The sequence below is a fragment of the Botryllus schlosseri genome, chromosome 1 (assembly GCF_051294905.1).
Source record: "Botryllus schlosseri isolate E-star chromosome 1, Bs_hap1, whole genome shotgun sequence".
NCBI lineage: Eukaryota > Metazoa > Chordata > Ascidiacea > Stolidobranchia > Styelidae > Botryllus > Botryllus schlosseri.
The window spans coordinates 32,826,274-32,843,554 of record NC_137236.1 but is presented as its reverse complement, the minus strand read 5'-3'; the positions used below and the strand labels follow the sequence as shown (position 1 = coordinate 32,843,554).

At 39.8% G+C, this 17,281-nt stretch overlaps 2 protein-coding genes across 4 annotated transcripts in view; one reads left to right on the top strand and one right to left on the bottom strand.

Moving 5' to 3' along the window:
- Positions 1–3,531: 3,531 nt before the first annotated feature.
- Positions 3,532–17,281, bottom strand: part of LOC145447974 (barrier-to-autointegration factor 1-like) — a 46,180-nt gene continuing 32,430 nt past the window's right edge. The window contains exons 3-5 of the mRNA XM_080326279.1: positions 7,192–7,239; positions 5,212–5,346; positions 3,532–3,711 (exon numbers count right to left, since the gene is read on the bottom strand). Coding sequence (XP_080182405.1) covers positions 5,213–5,346; positions 7,192–7,239 — 182 coding nt within the window. The 3' untranslated portion in view covers positions 3,532–3,711; position 5,212. The remainder of the gene's footprint in view (positions 3,712–5,211; positions 5,347–7,191; positions 7,240–17,281) is intronic.
- Positions 9,242–15,814, top strand: LOC145447792 (uncharacterized). Of its 3 annotated transcripts, none has more exons than XM_080326077.1 (10): positions 9,242–9,443; positions 11,320–11,420; positions 11,479–11,676; positions 11,732–11,821; positions 11,878–12,123; positions 12,190–12,292; positions 12,775–12,968; positions 13,767–13,865; positions 13,937–14,053; positions 14,234–15,814. In XM_080326077.1, exons 4-10 carry the CDS (start codon positions 11,765–11,767, stop codon positions 14,540–14,542), a joined length of 1,125 nt encoding a protein of 374 aa, XP_080182203.1. In that variant the 5' UTR covers positions 9,242–9,443; positions 11,320–11,420; positions 11,479–11,676; positions 11,732–11,764; the 3' UTR covers positions 14,543–15,814. The 3 variants fall into 3 exon arrangements, with proteins under 3 accessions (XP_080182203.1, XP_080182198.1, XP_080182211.1); XM_080326072.1 differs by having other exon boundaries at positions 9,242–10,375; XM_080326085.1 differs by lacking the exon at positions 9,242–9,443 and having other exon boundaries at positions 10,810–11,420; positions 11,735–11,821.

Here is a 17,281-nt window from a genome sequence, read left to right as displayed (position 1 = left end):
AAATATCCGAAGCAAAAGTTACAACTATCCGAAAATATCCGAAACAAAATCTCGAATATTTCCGAATCCAATCCGACTGCCTAAAAATTGAGCACAATCCGATCCGAAACCTATCCGAGTCCGTTCGATGCTCATCCTAGGGCAATTTTTTGACATGTCAAAAAAAGTCAAAATTATGTCAAAATTGTAGCGTTAGGTCGAAAAATGTCAACATTGTTAAAAAAAGTTCAAAAAAGTTTCAGCTTACATTTCAATTGTACCTTGGATTTTGCACTGTCGGTGAACGTATCTTGGCGTGTCGGAAAAGCCGATAACCCTGTAAGTTTGGAGTATATTTGTCGATTAGATGAGTCTCTTTCAAAAGAATAACATCTGGTTTGCGATCTGTGTTCGATAGAAAATGATTGAACTCGGCAATTTTTTATTTAAACTACGGCAATTCCATCGTAATATGGTTAGCGGTTTATTGTCCATCGCTATGTTGTGGGGCCGTGGCTTCATTTCGTACTTCCGAATTTAATTGTCTGCGTTTTTCGACATTTTCTGCAACAAGGCCGAGTCGATATGCCGCCCAACGTACTTGCCAAAAGCTTCTGTGCCGATGTTAAATATTTCTGACGATTTCTGCTACCATCACCAGCAGTTATATCGGATCTAATTGATTCAAGTGAACTGTCGTGTTGCCAGCAGTATCTTCAGTTTGTGTTGCGATGGGGTTTCGTAACGCAGATTGGTCCAATTGATTGATCTATATATAGATGTCTCAAGCCCCCATTATTGGGTGGTGGCACTGTTGGTATATTGCTGTTCAAGGGATTCCTGGTTTTCAATGATTTGCGTTTGGCGTATGACTATTTTGGCATTATCGAAGAAGCAGAATTGGAATCCTGCGGCGCTGTCAAAAAGTCGGACACGAAATCTCTTGTACGTGGGCCTATATACGTGACGCTTCGCCTCAGAGAAGAGGAGGTTTGCCCTCTCTTTGACGATTCGAATTTTTGGCTATTCTTTATAGACCGACATAAGCGGCACTATGATTTGCATTGCAGTTGATACATTTTTTGTTATTAGGGCATTCCTTGTATACATGGTCCATGGCGCCACATTTTGAACAGCTTGGTTTTCCGTACGGAACCGTAAGTAACCGAACGTAACGTATTCGGACACCTCTGTGGAGCTAAAGTATAGCACGACGGATAGACTTGGCTCAAACCCTTTGTCTGCCTTCCGTTTCAGGCGTTTCAGGTGCGACACGATATCGGCTGACAGATCTTCTAACAATTCACTCTCCGGTATTTCTCTTTGGTGACTGCGCGACTCGTGTATGACTTCTGTGCGGCGTGGGGTGTAACTGTGATTGCAATTTTGGTATTTGTGATCGTGTCACTTAACCAAACGCAGCCCAATATTTTAGTCACTTGCTTGTGATTGAGACGCGTAAGGAGAAGATCTCCCGAAGGGAGTGGATTGATACCATAGTAGCTGTGGATGATAGCGTAAAGAGCTTTGTATACTTTCCCATGGAGATATCGCGCCATCCCCCATCTTTGCCTGAAATGATAACGGTCGGACGGGATCCGACATGAATGCGGATGACCCACTAGACACCAGTGTTGATAATGAAGCACTCGGGATAATGCTCGGTTCCGAAGAGCTATCAAAGTTCTGACTTGACGATGGCTGAGAAGACGTCGTAGCGTTGAGATTATCTACGACCATGAATTTTCTGGCAGGAATTTTGGTATTCCCGGAAGATCCAACAGCTCCCTTATCGCTATCTGAAGATATTGCTTCCATTCTACGTTTGAGAGATAGAGGATATACCCTCCATCACATACCCTCACAAGGCGGTGAGGGGATACACTCTGCTAACTACCTGACAAAGACCCCAAGAGACACTCAAAATGCACTATACGTAAAGACCTAACTTAGCGAAGTATCGATACCTGAGGAGGCAAAAGAAGACTAGCGATAATTACTCTTTCACGAGAGACCTCCGCAGTCCGCACTCGACGACGGTCATACGGGAATTTATTATTTACAGCTTGTAGCCTACTTTGAGCCTACCGTTGCAGACAGCCCATTGTCTGCTCATTGTGAATCATAAACATTCAAATGAAACAAATAGGTTGACATTGTTTTATGCTTAACGTACCGCAATATCCCAACTGAAGCAAGACTGCGTGAGCATTGCATGGTTCTGACATTGAGAAGCGCAAGATGAAAAATTGTGATGAAGACATACCATTGCTAGATTGAATAAACACAGTTTGTCACCTGCAGTGTACGCACAACTTCAGTGTTGTCAGCCAACAACTGGTGCTGTTAAATGTTCTTTCTTCATTCTTGGCTAGCTACTTATCAAAGAAAGACACTTTCTACCCGAAAATGTAGGAAAGTATCATTCGTTGTACTACAATTTTTTTAAAATTATTTCTACCATACTGCGTAATGTAACTACTGAAATTCTTCATAGGCCCTAATTTCGATAAAATAAAGTTTTTTCATGTAAAATTTGTTAGTTTTTGAGGCAAATTGTTTTCAGATCAAAATACTTCGTAAGGACAGACAGTATGATAGTTTAGGTCAAAATTATCAGTTTTTTAGGTAAACAGAATCGCCCTACTCATCACTGATCCCGATAGCGACCGACTATTGATAATTTTCTTCCTTGATGATTTCTTGGCATAGGGCGTAGGCAGCGGTAGTCAAGTCATAGCACGCTGTACTTACATGCTTGGTTAGATGTGTACTGGTCATTTCGTGTTTTTTTTTTTCTGCATAAGAGCAATCAATGTGGGTATTACTTGTGTAATTGTAAAATTTGGTTGAAATGGACCCTCACTTTGATTTTCCTGTGAGCTATAATATCATATCTGCCACGGTGAATATTGTGATTATTGTGACATTATTTCACTAGTCCAGGGTTGTAACCAAGTCCTAAGGTTCTGAGTCACAAGTCGGTCCTACTTTTGTACAGTTTTGACTCGAATAAAACTTGCTCTTGGTAGATTTTGCAGGGACATTACGGTAAGCGAGATGTAACTCGCTGGGGCGTATCCATATTGATGGATGAGAATATATCGATAATATCCAATATCAGACTGAATAAATCAAACACTTCTATCTACAAGTGTTCAAGTCTGCCTTGGCGACGTATAGTGCGTTGTACGGTCAGCTGTTAGAAATTCTGTGTTAAAGTTCAAACCTAGTTTTACAAAAATGAGAATTCCGAATCTGTTCAAAATCTTCCAATCTGTTTACGTCTTCAAATCCATACCGCTCATTTGGTTTTGGCACCAACAATATAATCATGCTAGAATGAAGGCTTAACATTGCTTTCACTTGCATTTGACACGGTATCCGACTGAGACTGTCTCAATACTGCCTGGTCACGCGAAGCCCCATTACCTTGTAATAACTTGTACTAGTACTTATACTATAATCTGATTACAGAAGGATGACAATTCTTCCATGTATCGTTTATACAGCAATATATTCAAACTATTGTAAAACTGGGATATACAAGTAAATAGTATACGGATATGTTATTGATAGTAATTCACATGGTCATATAATATGGCATACAGTCAGTGAAAATAGTAATTTTGTATAATATTTTATATATATAGTTCATTTCCAATCCTTCAGGACTTTCTCAAGATCCTTGCCCCTTTCCGCTACGGCTCCTTGCGAGATGTGGTGGCATTGCTATTGAAAAGAAAAATTTATCAAATATTACTGGCCACACCATGAAATTGTTATGGGAATAGGGACTCATTGTTCAGATTGAACATTCTGTACTTCGCATCTGTTGATTGAGATTGAGCCAAATATGTTATGTATTATTTTTAGGAGGGCATAAAAGGTTCGTGGGGTAGCCTACTCAGTGAGTTTAGAAAATCAATTATTTTTATTTATTCATTCCACGTTTTTCTCCATGGCGATGATTTTACATCCTGAAATGTAGTCAAAGTTTGGGCAACCTAACAATTATATCGAGTAGCCAGTGAAATCTGCGGATAATTTTTTGAACAACCATACTGTACATGTTCTGACGCCATATGTTTCAATATTATAGGTTTAGATCAAACTGAGGGGTGGAGGTTGAAGTCGGGTCGGTATTTTCAGCTCCGGACCTGACTAATGTAAATATTTCAGACTTGAATCGCACAGAATGACTCCCAAGCTAACTAATTAACAATTGCCTTCCTAATCGCGCAAAGCGTTGCTGTATTATCAAATATAACTAATCCGTATCGTTTCGTCGTCTTATTAACTACGGGCACATCCACTGCTACAACATCAATTGGTTTTGAGTTCGAGTCCGACCGAGGTCGACTCTAGAATTCCTACCTAAGTGTTGGAGGTTTATACTGGCTCCTCACCATCTCATCCGCGTATAAGCCGTGTCTCACAAAAAGCCCAGAAGTGAGCCGTGCTACAACCCGGCAGATACGGAATCAAAAATAACGAATATTGACCTGCGGTGTAAATGACCATAGTAGTCGACAAACACCATGAATTCCGCAAACAACAACAACAACAATTGCGGGCTTTGTATTATAAGAGAGGGCACAATACCGTCGCAGGGGGCACTGAAGTGAGAATGGGGACAAGAAGCGCCGTTCTATAGTAAAGTCATCACTTGTATCCCTTCCTCCACTTGATGAGATAGACGGCTTATTATGGTGTTGTAAAGGTATATCTCCTGGTATATAGCAACACAAACCACGAACGCTGCACCGTCCGCATATGTTATCAGATTTTGGCTGTCGGTGAGAGCGTAATTATGACTGCTTCTAAAAACTCACGTACTTGAATATTTTTCAAATCAAGCAAATTTTACTTCTACTTGAATTAGTTTGACACCAATTTGAAAATCACTACATTACTCGTAATTGAGTAGAATTCTGCGTCACTGGTTTTACTTTAACTTGAGTAACTTTCTTGACCACCTTAAACCACTTCCAGTCACACGAGCAGGAACACGGCGTGGAAACACCACTCTGTTGTTGCCTTTCTTTTGAGCGGGCTTTGGAAGTTATTTATAATCTCTATTGGAATATTTTCTCAGGCTAGTAATTTACTATTGACAAAACTCGCGATTTAAACACATACAATACCTCGACTTTCATCGCAATGTCGATATTTTGGTATTGTATCAGAAATTGTAAATAGTTGGCATTCCTATGATATCACTCATATTACTTCAAATTTGAAATGCTTCCAGTTTTTCGGCCATATCAGTAAGTTCTTGAGTTATTTCTTCGTTATTCTTCCTTATGGCCTCCACTTTTGCCTGCAGATCATTCTTCATCTTCATGCATTTATTTTTAAGATTTTCTGAAATGGTTGAATGTCCAAATAATATCAACTTTCAGTAACTCCTACATTGACTCCAATTGCATGCAGTGTCACTCTGAACGTATACAGTTAGTTGGTCAATATATTTATGATACTAAATCACAACTAAAAGAAACTTCTGTTTCATGCAGCCATCAGGCTAAAGCTCTACTGTTACGCTCATGAATTGTGATGATGTCACATATTGCTTTATTGCATGATCTGGATTGAGTACCAAGGGCATAGCAGCCTCGGAATACGGCCGTAAATCAAACATAACATTCATTGGTTGAATGCCAATGACGTTGACGACGATTTGGACGATGTAATAACTACTAACGAGTGACGCCTGATTTGTCTAACGTGGAGTGGAGATGCCACTCCAGGGTATATCTATGGCCGCATTGTGTGCCCTGTGAAGACTGTACACTAGACTAGAGAAACGAACTTGTGCGTACGTAGCACCGATAATTTGAAAGTTCAGTGTTTATTGCCTATTCCCCCTAAGCTAAGCACGTGCGTAATTGCGAAGTGCTGACACGGTCTCTGCGCACAGAAAGTCTGAGTTACGCACAAAAAATCCGAAGTGCGTGAGCGGCATTAAAAAAGACATATATATTTTCCCAAATCTTGCTGACTACGTGATTAAACCGTTAGGTAGCCTAAAAAAATGTTTGAAAATTTTGAATTTACTATAGAATGCAAAATATTTTTTGCGGAATTATTCTGTCAAGCCCATGAAATTGTTGAGCTGTCTTCAGAAATGATGCAAAACAAATTTGAGTCAATTCCAACCCGTAGAAGCGGAGTTATTTGAGTTTTTCTTTAATAATTCGGGGATTATCCTTAAATTATCATCAAAAAACTCATATCACCCCGGTTCTACGGGATAAAATTGACTCAAATTTGGCTTGAATTGTCCATGAAAACAGCACGACAATTCCATGACGTTGACAGAAGAATTGGAAATATTTTTCTTGGCGTTTTGTAGTTTCAAACTGTAAGAACTCCGCAATCACCGGTTGGAATGCATTCAAATTTCGTGTGCATCGTTTTTTAGGCAACCCAACGATTTAATCACGTAGTTAACAAGAATCAGGAAGTTTTTTTCAACAGCCCTTGCGCGCAGACTCGTGAAAAATTACAGGGAACATTGATGTCAAGCCTATAGCTCCACAAGCTACACTTGCTCGACCACTTTTCCGAAGAAGAATTTTATGGAAGCATCAAGCATTGATAAGATACATCAGGACATATTCGCAAATCAAGTCTGAATAGTGGCGCAATTCGGTATCACTTCTGCGCAGTGAAGGAAAATATACTCGCATTGCAAAAAGAGTACCCTGAACCGCATACTCAGGTGCAAGATACATATTGATACTGCTGGTACAACATAATAGTCAGTTCCATCTTTTTGCAATGCGACTATCTTCTGCGTCATCATCGACATTATGATTTGTTTCGAGCTCGAGTCCGACACAGATCGACGTCAGAATGCCACTTATGAGTGTTAAGGGCTTATCTATGCTCTTCCTCGCATTGTTGTCCAGGTATAAGCTGTGAGTTGCAAAAGCCTAGAGCGACAGTGGATGCAATTCGGGGGTCATAAGGAATATCGTCATGGTGTGAAAGGACAATATTGTGTTCGGACCAACATGAATAGAGTAACAACAACAGTGACCTGTGCTATCATTCGTATACCGGATGTCGCTCGTTGACGAAATATTTCAGACACCCTGATCTTCACTACGTTAGTAATGAATGAAAAAGTAAGAGATAGCCTACGCTAAATCATGTCGAATATGTTACCGGGAGGCAAGTTGCGCTCACCAGAAGAGCCATTACCTGCCGCCAAAGTTCTTCCTTTTCTTTCTGGAGGAATTTTGAAGACTTCTGAAATACACGCCTTATTCAAACAATGTCATAATAATATCGTACTTTGCAGTGTTGGGATCAAGTCACTACCTTCGAGTCACGAGTCATCTCGAGTCATTGCGCATTTTGACTCGAGTCAAGTCAAGTCAATCGATTTTCGAAGGTGACTCGAGTCAAGTCAAGTCACTCGTTTTTTGGAGGTGACTCAAGTCAAGTCGAGTCAAGTCAAGTCAAGTCACGAGTCAAGTCACAATTCAAGTCAAATTGAATTTTCGAAGTATGAGGATGATTTAAAGTCATTACATTTTGCTAGCTGTGTGAATGACAGATTGATTGGTGATATATCCTGAATCAATTACCGAGTATTAGGCTAAATATACGTGCAAAAAGGCGTTGTATCGCTCAAGCACGCTTAGAGCTGCTATAAATAAATTACGTGAGCCAAAATAGAGGATCGAATACGAAGCGCCGAGAAGTTGGAACAAATTGATATGGTACAATACACTACCCATCCAGGGCCATCCACACATCCGTAAGATTATAAAGGTATAAACTATATTCGTTCGATTCAAATCATACAAGAGGGTTGGCTAAGTTGGGAACTTCGCGATGTAAGCACTAAGCCGTCTAACAAACAGAGATACGTTGCTATTTGATTATTCTACAGCTAGTACATAAACGTAAGCTGTGATCATTTCGTTTTCGGTCAATTTATTTGTGATGTAACAATGGAGGATCAGTGAAAAGTACAATCAGTGAATGACTGATTGCTCTCACAAGTCACACCGGCGTATCGCGAACAATCCGAATATAAAAAAGAGGCAGCGGTTTAATCGACATTGTTTACTAGATGACTTGAAATTGACTCGTAAATTTTGCTCCGAGTCACGAGTCAATCCACATTTCTGAAGCGACGAGTCAAGTCAAGTCAAGTCATTTTTGCAAAGTGACTCGAGTCAAGTCAAGTCATGCAAAAAAGGTGACTCGAGTCTGACTCGAGTCAAGTCATGACTCGAGTCATCCCACCACTGGTACTTTGTACTATGCAGGCTAGTACTCTGTTTGACACAATTTTCAGCCACAACCGCGGCCAGAAGTTCAATATACCGTTTCTGCAATTTATGGCGTCTGCGTAGACGACTACTCACAAAAAAGCAGCCCACTTTTTTGCGTAGGCTAGTGAATCAGGGAGATAATTCATAATCTGTGCTAAAATAACCAACTGGGTCTACTCACCAATAATGAATTTTATTTTAATATTTTCTAGCAATTCTTTACTGGTCTTTACGTCTTCCGCGTGGAACCACCGAGAGCGTTGTCAGCCACAAGTTTTATATAGCGTTTCACTGAAGCAACACCTCTTTGTTTCCAAAAGGAGAAACACCATATTGCTTTAGTTTTTCCGTTATCGAAGAAGAGAAAAATCACTTCTAACCGCATCTGGTGTTTCCGTATTTGTTGTAGTTGGTACCAGAATCAGCAAAAAGTTGGCCAATTTCTCATTTCCTCTGTATGTATAGTGTCTCATGGTCCTCTTTTTGTTCTCTGTAGTATTTCTATTTATACTGTTTTTGGATTTCTAATCGTCCGTATATTAGTGCCGGTACGTTGATTAAAAAATTGAGCGTGACAATGGTCTTCGGGAAAAGATGACGTGCCGCAGGAGATACCACAAGAAATACATGACTTCGGAAAAAACAGTATATCACAGAATTCCCCGCACACGCTGATCATGCACAACAGGAAGATTGCTTTACAAAACGCTTACAAACTATAAAACTAGCACCTACCACTGTGACTCCACGTCCACACCAAACAACTTCACGTGGTATAGTTCGTGTTCATGGCTTCGCGAAACAAATTATAGCTAGCTTTATGGCCCCCCGTCAGTATTGATCAGCGTTAAAAGATTGCCCAACATTGTTTTGAATTTTCAACATCGCATAAAGGGTAATACACTCTAAATTCGAGACAACACTAGCGCAGTATTTTCCGTTGGTGGCAACGGCTAATCGTGTCAACAACGCCGCGATCGAGAGAAGTTTGATGTCTTTCCTTTTTTCGCGTTCACCTTTTCCCAATACTAACAACGTCATCTCCCGTCGAACACCGCCACGTGGTTCTTTTGCGATACGACACCATGACAGGAAGAGCGTGCGCCGATTTGAGAGGTTTCTTAGCCATTCACGGTATCGCATCTCACCATATCGATAAATTGGAAGGTAAAAGCTAAAGCATTTGTCGCCTTCGTTTGTATGTTACCTGTTGGTATGATACAACATTAGCGCAATGAGGGCTAAGTTAGGCTGATGTAATGACTTTCGGAAGTTTTAAGGAAATTTACAAGATGCTGGTCATTTGCCAGCCATTGCATCCTTTGGTTGCTTAATTATGAAGTACTGAAGACTAGACAGATGTGGTCTAGGTGGTTGATGTCATTTTCAGACATCGAGAGGTTTTAAGCATGACCTTCACCTATTCGTGTTCCCCCTGAACATGCCGTGTGGACGTAGTGTTGATTGGCAAACAACTTAACCTAAGAAAAATGTACATATATCTCTGCAAAGCCTGTGTAGTCTACGTGATAATTAAGTCGGCAGTGATCATTTTATTCCTAAACTCTGATAACTATCCTTGATAGAAGAGTTTAATTCCACTTGTAAATTCTCTGTTATTTCGTTGTCTGGTTCATTTCAAACATCGATATATGATTGCTTGATCAGCAAGAATCAGTGTTCCCTATGAACATGTTTTGTGCAAATTGTTGGTGAGCGAAATATAAACTGATTGATCCTCATTATTGTTTCTTCACATCACCTGTGTAGGCTACATCATGATGTATAGTTGGCAGTGATGATTTGTTCGTGTGCTTTGTTATCTCTCCTGATTGACGTGTGAAACCTCTCTACACTCATTTCATTTTTATGCATCTTGGGTGGGGTTGAATGGTACTACCAAGTGTAATCATTAATATAAATTTTACAGATATATGCTATTAATGCAGAAATAATACTTCGACCGATCTTAAGTTCCTCAAATAATGTCACGTCTACAATCCTGGTGGCTGTGCTCATTTTTTGATAGTCCAGATAAGCTTGGAAAACACTTGCTGAAGCGCCACAAGGATCATCCAAGTTTGATCTTAACTTGCACGGTTTGTCGGAAAAGATTTGAAAATCATAATCGGTTCAAAAATCATTGTAGGACACATCATAACGGACAGGTTGAAATTGATTTGAATGACCTCGTCAATGAAGTAACTGTATTAGATTCTTCATCAGAAAGTATGGAATCTGAATTTAGTTCGACTGCTTAAAATTGTGCAGGTGTCATTTTCTTTTGTCAGTTCACCCAATGTGGCGTATGACCTAACTTGCTTGATAGCTATCCACAATGAAGAATTCAAGCGATTGTATGCAACTTTGTCATTTACTCCCAAAATGCATTTTCTTGTACACATGTCATGGCAATTGTTGGCGTTTGGTCCCCTTGGTTTTCATTCGTGTATATGAGATATGAGGCTAAGAATGCATTTTTTAAACAAAAGAGGTGGTTTAATTTCAAAAATCTTCCACTGAGTCTCAGTTTTTATCACCAGAAGTGGATGTGTATGAAAATGATTGATAATAACGGTGTGAGAAAAATCAACTTTTTGAAGGACGAAACTGTTGTTGCTGACAAAACCACTGCACCAGTTGCAGATTATCCGGAACTAATGGAGTTTGAGAATTGTCAATTAGACGCGTGTGTTGTTAGTGCTACACGAGTTTTGCACAAAAACATCGCATACAACGTAGGTCGTAGGTGATATCCTAGTTGACAGCTTCCAAGATGATGGTTTTCCAGAATTTATATGCATTGATAAACTGTTGTACATGAGTCTGCTATGAATTCATTTGCCGTTGAAGATGGCAGTAGTCACGGATTGTGCTGTATTTTAGATCATGATTTTCTGTGGCCTCAAATCAGTCATAATATCAACACGCAGCGGTTTGTGATGACCAAGAATGTTGGGCATGTTTGGTGTTTGTAGTTATGGGGTTTCAGTCTATCGCCATATTGAGTTCTGTTTGCAACTTAGCGTCAATTATTTTTCAGATAATGATATAGACTCGGATGTTTTCACCGAACTTGTCGACAAAGATCTATGGCAGTTATTCAATATTGGTACTACACGCGGTCTACTGAAATTACAAGAGGTAGAAGCAACTTATTTGCTGTTGAATGTGTGTATGCAAGTTGATGTTGATATTTCAGTTATGGAAAGAGATGTTGACCGAGGCTTCAGAAAATCCGTGTGATGCTTCTGTCTCTTCATCTGAGCCGTATACCATCATCCCTCCGAAGAAATCGTCCGACGTTGATGCATAATCACTGGCAGAAGCGTCGGATACCACTTGGCCCATAGCAGAGCCGTTCGTTGAGGGTGTAGCATCTTGCGCAGCTGTGAAACTGGTATTGATTTATTTGGTAATATTTTGCAACTACCCATCCCAACTGTATGCTTCAGAAGTCCGTACCAACCAGCAAAGGCGAGGAAGAAATGATGACCGATCTGTCCGTACCAGATACACTGTCTGATACAACTGTAGACGAAGGGGTAATATATCCAAATAAATATAGTTTAACACGATCCTGTTTATAGTAATATTGCAGCCGTCATCTAGCGGCAATCACTCCGAACGAATTCATGGGATGCCTTTACCCGAATTCAGTTACGAAGTGCGACAGGCTCTCGAGGCACGAGCTGCATATGAAGTCATACATCTTGTTGTGGAAGAGTGTGTCAATCACATCCTCAGCAGTGGTGACATGACTGGAAAGTCGGCCTATTCCAAATTTGGAAAGGCACTTATAGAAAAGTATCCATGTCTAGGATCAACTTTGCAACATCCACCTTGGGTAAAGTCAAATCTTCGTTGTTTTTTCCTATATTTATTTGCAATCATATTTTCAGTTGCTTTCTAGCGTAATTTCAACAAGAAGTTGTCCCAGAAACTAAGACAGCTTAGACTTCTGAGAAATCGCGCTGCACCTCAGGGCAAAAGCAATACTGCGCTTGTGACTTCAGGTATGGTTTAGAACAGAGGTCTCAAACCCACAGCCCGCGGGCCGCATGCGGCCCGCCAGATCATTTTGTGTGGTCCGCGACGACATTTCAGGTTTTCAATAATTTTACAATATATAAGTGGCGCATATATCTTTTAAAGTGAAAATTCGCTCTATTGCTCCGAAAGCCTTCAACTATTCATTAAACTTCACCATCCGCGTCCATGCAGTAGAAGTTTCACTATTTCGCCACATTTCCAATTCATGATGATAAACCCTGACCCTTAGACGATAGTCGTTTACAGCATTATATGCTTAAACGATGCGTGACTGAAATTTGTGAGTTAGACTTTGACGCGACCTTTATTAGAATTACTATAACTCGGGCTGACTCAATGGTTACATGAAAATGACCTGAGTGGACACGGAGTCATGGGAATAGTAATAGACCAGAAGTACAAGTTTCAAATGTTTTTGGTGAATACTTCAAATGTGCGATTTTAGGTGGATCCATTCTAAATGCTGAAGAAGCTTCTCTCCAGTTTCGAAGTGAATTTTTGAATGTCAATCGCGATTGGAAAAAAGTTGTCTTTCTTTTCAACTACCTCTACGGACATCGACGTTCCAAGATAATTCAAAAAGACATTCCCCTGTCGGAAATACTTGATCTGTTCCCTTCCTTGACTGATATCAAACTGGTGAGTGTGGTTATTATATCATGGAACCATATTATAATCACTTTATAGTTCTTATACCACTGTTGCTTTGGCTCGAGTCAACTTTTTGGCGTGGCTTGACTTGTCTCGAGTCAATGAGCAAAATGACTTGACTCAAGCGCTTCATAAATGTGCATTGACTCGTGATTCTGAGCAAAATTTCCGAGTCAATTTCAAGTCATCAAATTAACTCTTGCGTATATTTTACTGGCAATTGCACGTGTGTACGAGCAATACAACACCTTCTTGCATGTATATTAGAAAAATCAGACAACTAGGACTGTTTAGTTCGCAAGTCTGCTATAGAGATAATGTTAACATGCACAAATAAAAGTCTGCCTGTTTTTCTCTGCGATTGCAAACTCATTCATTGATTTTAGTCTTTGATGTGAGCGTAACGCATTTGTTGCGTAATAGATTGTGGCAGCCATAGCCACGGCCTACCATATCTGCTTACATATTTGATAGTAATATCTTAAACTGCAACATCAATCCCACTATAGTTATTCATATCTGCACGACTACTCGTGATTTCGATCCGTCGAGTAAGACGTCATGGCGACATGGTCTGTCCATAACTCACTGTAAATATACCATGGAAAGTTCAACGTGGGCATTTGGTGTCAAGATAGTTCATTATAACTATGCACTGAAATGCAGCCGTGGGCTACATAGGAAATCGAAACGCGGTCGTGAATAGCAAAAAAGGCTGCCCGCTCCTCGTCTAATGTTATCAACCATTTCTATCAGTGTTTGTGATGAATTTGCTTTTCATCTCAGATCAGAGAAGAGTTCAAGAAGATAATTGCACCAACCACCATTGAAGACATGAAAAGCAGTTATCAAAATATGATAAATATATTGGATGTAATATTTCAGGTAAATTTGGGCTTGCAAATTTAGTGTGCTCCACAATTAGTAATAATTATTTAACCATTTCATTTCATCAGTCCACTGAAGGTGACAAGGATGAGCTCACCAAACTGCTGAAACTACAGTCGGCGCTTACCGATGCAAGAATTAATTGTCGGCAAAAAAGCGGTTTAACTGCTTTGCTAGTCCAACAGGTACATAATAATACATAATTGCCACTTCCATTGATATGTGATAGGAATATGTTTAGGCAGGAAATGCTAACCTATTAACTGATGTATATTATGGATGTCCTTATCTGATGACTTCAGATTTTTTTGGAAGCGATAACAAAAATTTGTATGTAAGTACTTGAATATATGTCTGTGTTTCAGGCTCACGACATAGAGACCAGGAGTCAAAAGCATGATCCTCCACATCTAGTTGTCGCAAGACATCAGGATGGGTCCACTCAAGGCTGGATCCTAGCTGTTGGGGAATCTGTCCCTTGTGGTAACGATGGCGCAACGGTGTTCGATATTTTAATCGATATGATGGCATGTTATTATGCCTGGGATGAGTCATACCCAAAGGAATTTCAATTCCTGGCATTTATTCAGAGAGTAGTTGTTGGCGACAAAAACACCCAATATGTGTCTGAAAAACTGAATAATTTCTTCAGAAAATTCGAACACATGTTGTAAGGTCATAATAAACCATTTTCTTTGACATAAGGTTATTTTTGTGCAAGTTGTTAAACAGTAGTTCATCATTTGCTTCTATTTCGTTGGTATACATAAATCCATTAGCATTGTCGACACTGGACAGACATGTGAATTGATAGTGCGTGACACATGTTGGTTGAAATTAGTGTCTGTGGAAAATTGAATAATGCCTTCAACAATTTTGAGCACATAGGTGAAGGGCCTAATAGACTAAGTAATTTGACTTGGTTATTGCTGTGCAAGTTGTGGAACAGTAGTTCATACTCTAGTTTTATCTTAGGACACTATCTTGTTTTTATTTGCAATATTTCATTTATATTTATCAGTCCATTGAATCCGTGGGCATGAACATGTGGCTGGATAGCGTGTGACTCTTTCAGCATATGGGTTGGATTTAGTGTTACTGGATAACTGGATAATTGAATAATTTCTTCAAAAATTTTGAGCACATACTGTAAAGGCGTGATAGGCCCACTAATTTGACTTGAATATGACTGTACCAGTTGTTCAACAGTTGTTCATACTCTACCTTAATATTGGCACACTGACTGTCTTGTTTTCCTTGAGAATATTTTGTTATTATACTCCATTCCATTAGATCCTTGGACATAAGCACGCGACTTTAAAGCGTGACACTTCAGCATATGGGTTGAATTTTGCAGTACACCGGGGCTATATTTACGGGTTCATTTCAGAAGTGTTTTTACGTTATAAAGTCATATGCTCAAGTTACTCAAACTAAGTATGTCGCATGCTCATATTGTTCTTTAAGCACATAATTTATCACTGTCCCGATGATTCTTTATTTTTACTAGCTGCAGTCTTGCTTCATTGTGCAGTGCATTGCTTTTACATTTCAATGATGGTTTCGTTTTATCACTTATGATGTCATATTGACATTGAATATAAATATTGACATTGAATATAATGATGTCATTGTGAACTAGAATGATGCGGAGTTACAAGCGACAGGGTGTGGGCCGAGTACGCCAGATTATTTAGTAAGAAAAAGCTGCAGAGAGATAGCATTCGTGTCGGCCAGAATATTTAGTAGTTTTTCGTGTCCCTTACGTGGGCGATATCGTGGAGAACGCCTATATCAGACAACACAGCGTTTGACAACGGTTATATGAGACAACACAGTATCTGGCAACGCCAAGCAACAACACGAACACCTTTTCAGATGTTCTTTTTTTTTACACGCAACGCGTTCTCTTTGATGTTGTCACCAACGGAAAAAAATTTAGAGTGTAGTATGTTTAAAAAATATCTCAATCCCTGTAGTGTCAAGCATGTATTAGCAACCTTCGACATCAAAATACATTAGGATCACATCTACTAGGTCTAATATTACCCTTTGCCCCCCTCTCTCTCTCTTTCTGTCTCTCTCTCCTACCCTAGGTTGCTCATTACAATTCAATTATTGGACCATTCAACTATGTACTCATATCTTTGGTTTATCCAATGCCGCAACGGTATTGCTAACAGTATCACCGCGTACGCGAATGAAGGTGAGTCAGGCAACAAATCGGCAGCAAAAGCACAAGATACGCACGCACGAAAACCGAGAGAGGCCGATGGTGGAAGAGCGTGTGAATGGAAGTTGTCCGTAATATGACGAAAAGACCTCGAAAGACACTGAATTTGATGAAATTAATGTGCGGTTGCAAATGACCAAATAAGTTGGTAAGCGCCAATGTTGTGAATAAAACATACAATAAAAAAAACTCTTCCGTGGCCGTCGCTTTATGAAAACACTCATGCGTTTAGCCCTCTAAATTCTTCAGCTGGATTGCACGCACAAAGATGTGGAATAACAGCAGCATCGTGCAATCGACATTTAAAGTGCTCCAAATATATATTATCTTGGTTCCGCAATAATATTACCGAACGTTTTCCGTCAGAGTACGGACCGTAACGAAAAGTAATAATATTGTATGATATTTCTATTTTATAATATATTTTTCATGAGTCATCGCAAATTTGGGGCTCTGCGAAGGCTTGCGTATTAGGGTAAGTGTATCGCGGGAAAGCAAACTTTACGAATTACTGGTTTAAACGCTTACCATTGTTTTTTCTTGATCCCAACTATATCACGCTTGGTACACAAAGCCTCAATGTCGCTGCGCTTGGTCTAATATTACGATCTTACCCAACTTCTTCGTCATTGCTCATCATTCAAGTAATGGCTCATTTAATTATATACTCATTTTAGGTCCGTATACTGCGGCAACGAATTTCCCAACAGTAATACCTCGTTCGTGGTCGTCGCTCTATGAAGGCACGCGATGGCTCGCCCGTTTTGCAATTTAAATTCGTCAGCTGCATTGCACGCACAGGGACTTTGAATAGCGGCAGAAGACCGTGCAATTGACATTTAAAGCGCTCAAAATAGAATATCTTTGGTTCTGTAATAATATCAACATGTTCCGTCAAAGTATGGACCGTAACGAAAATCAGGCAAAGAACGCCGCTACTAAACGTACGAATATTGTGGTAAATATTTTTCATATTCCGATCAACTTTTGGTGGTGACATTCTAAGTCTTTCCATGTTGATAAGACACGTGACTGGTTTCCGATGTGGAAACCACTTGTTGCAACCACTTGTTGCAACAACAAGTCGCTTGATTTCACAAATATTGCATTATTTTGCATATATCAACTATATGGACCATATATGTATGCTGCAAATCGACAAGTGAGTCGCATGCGGCTT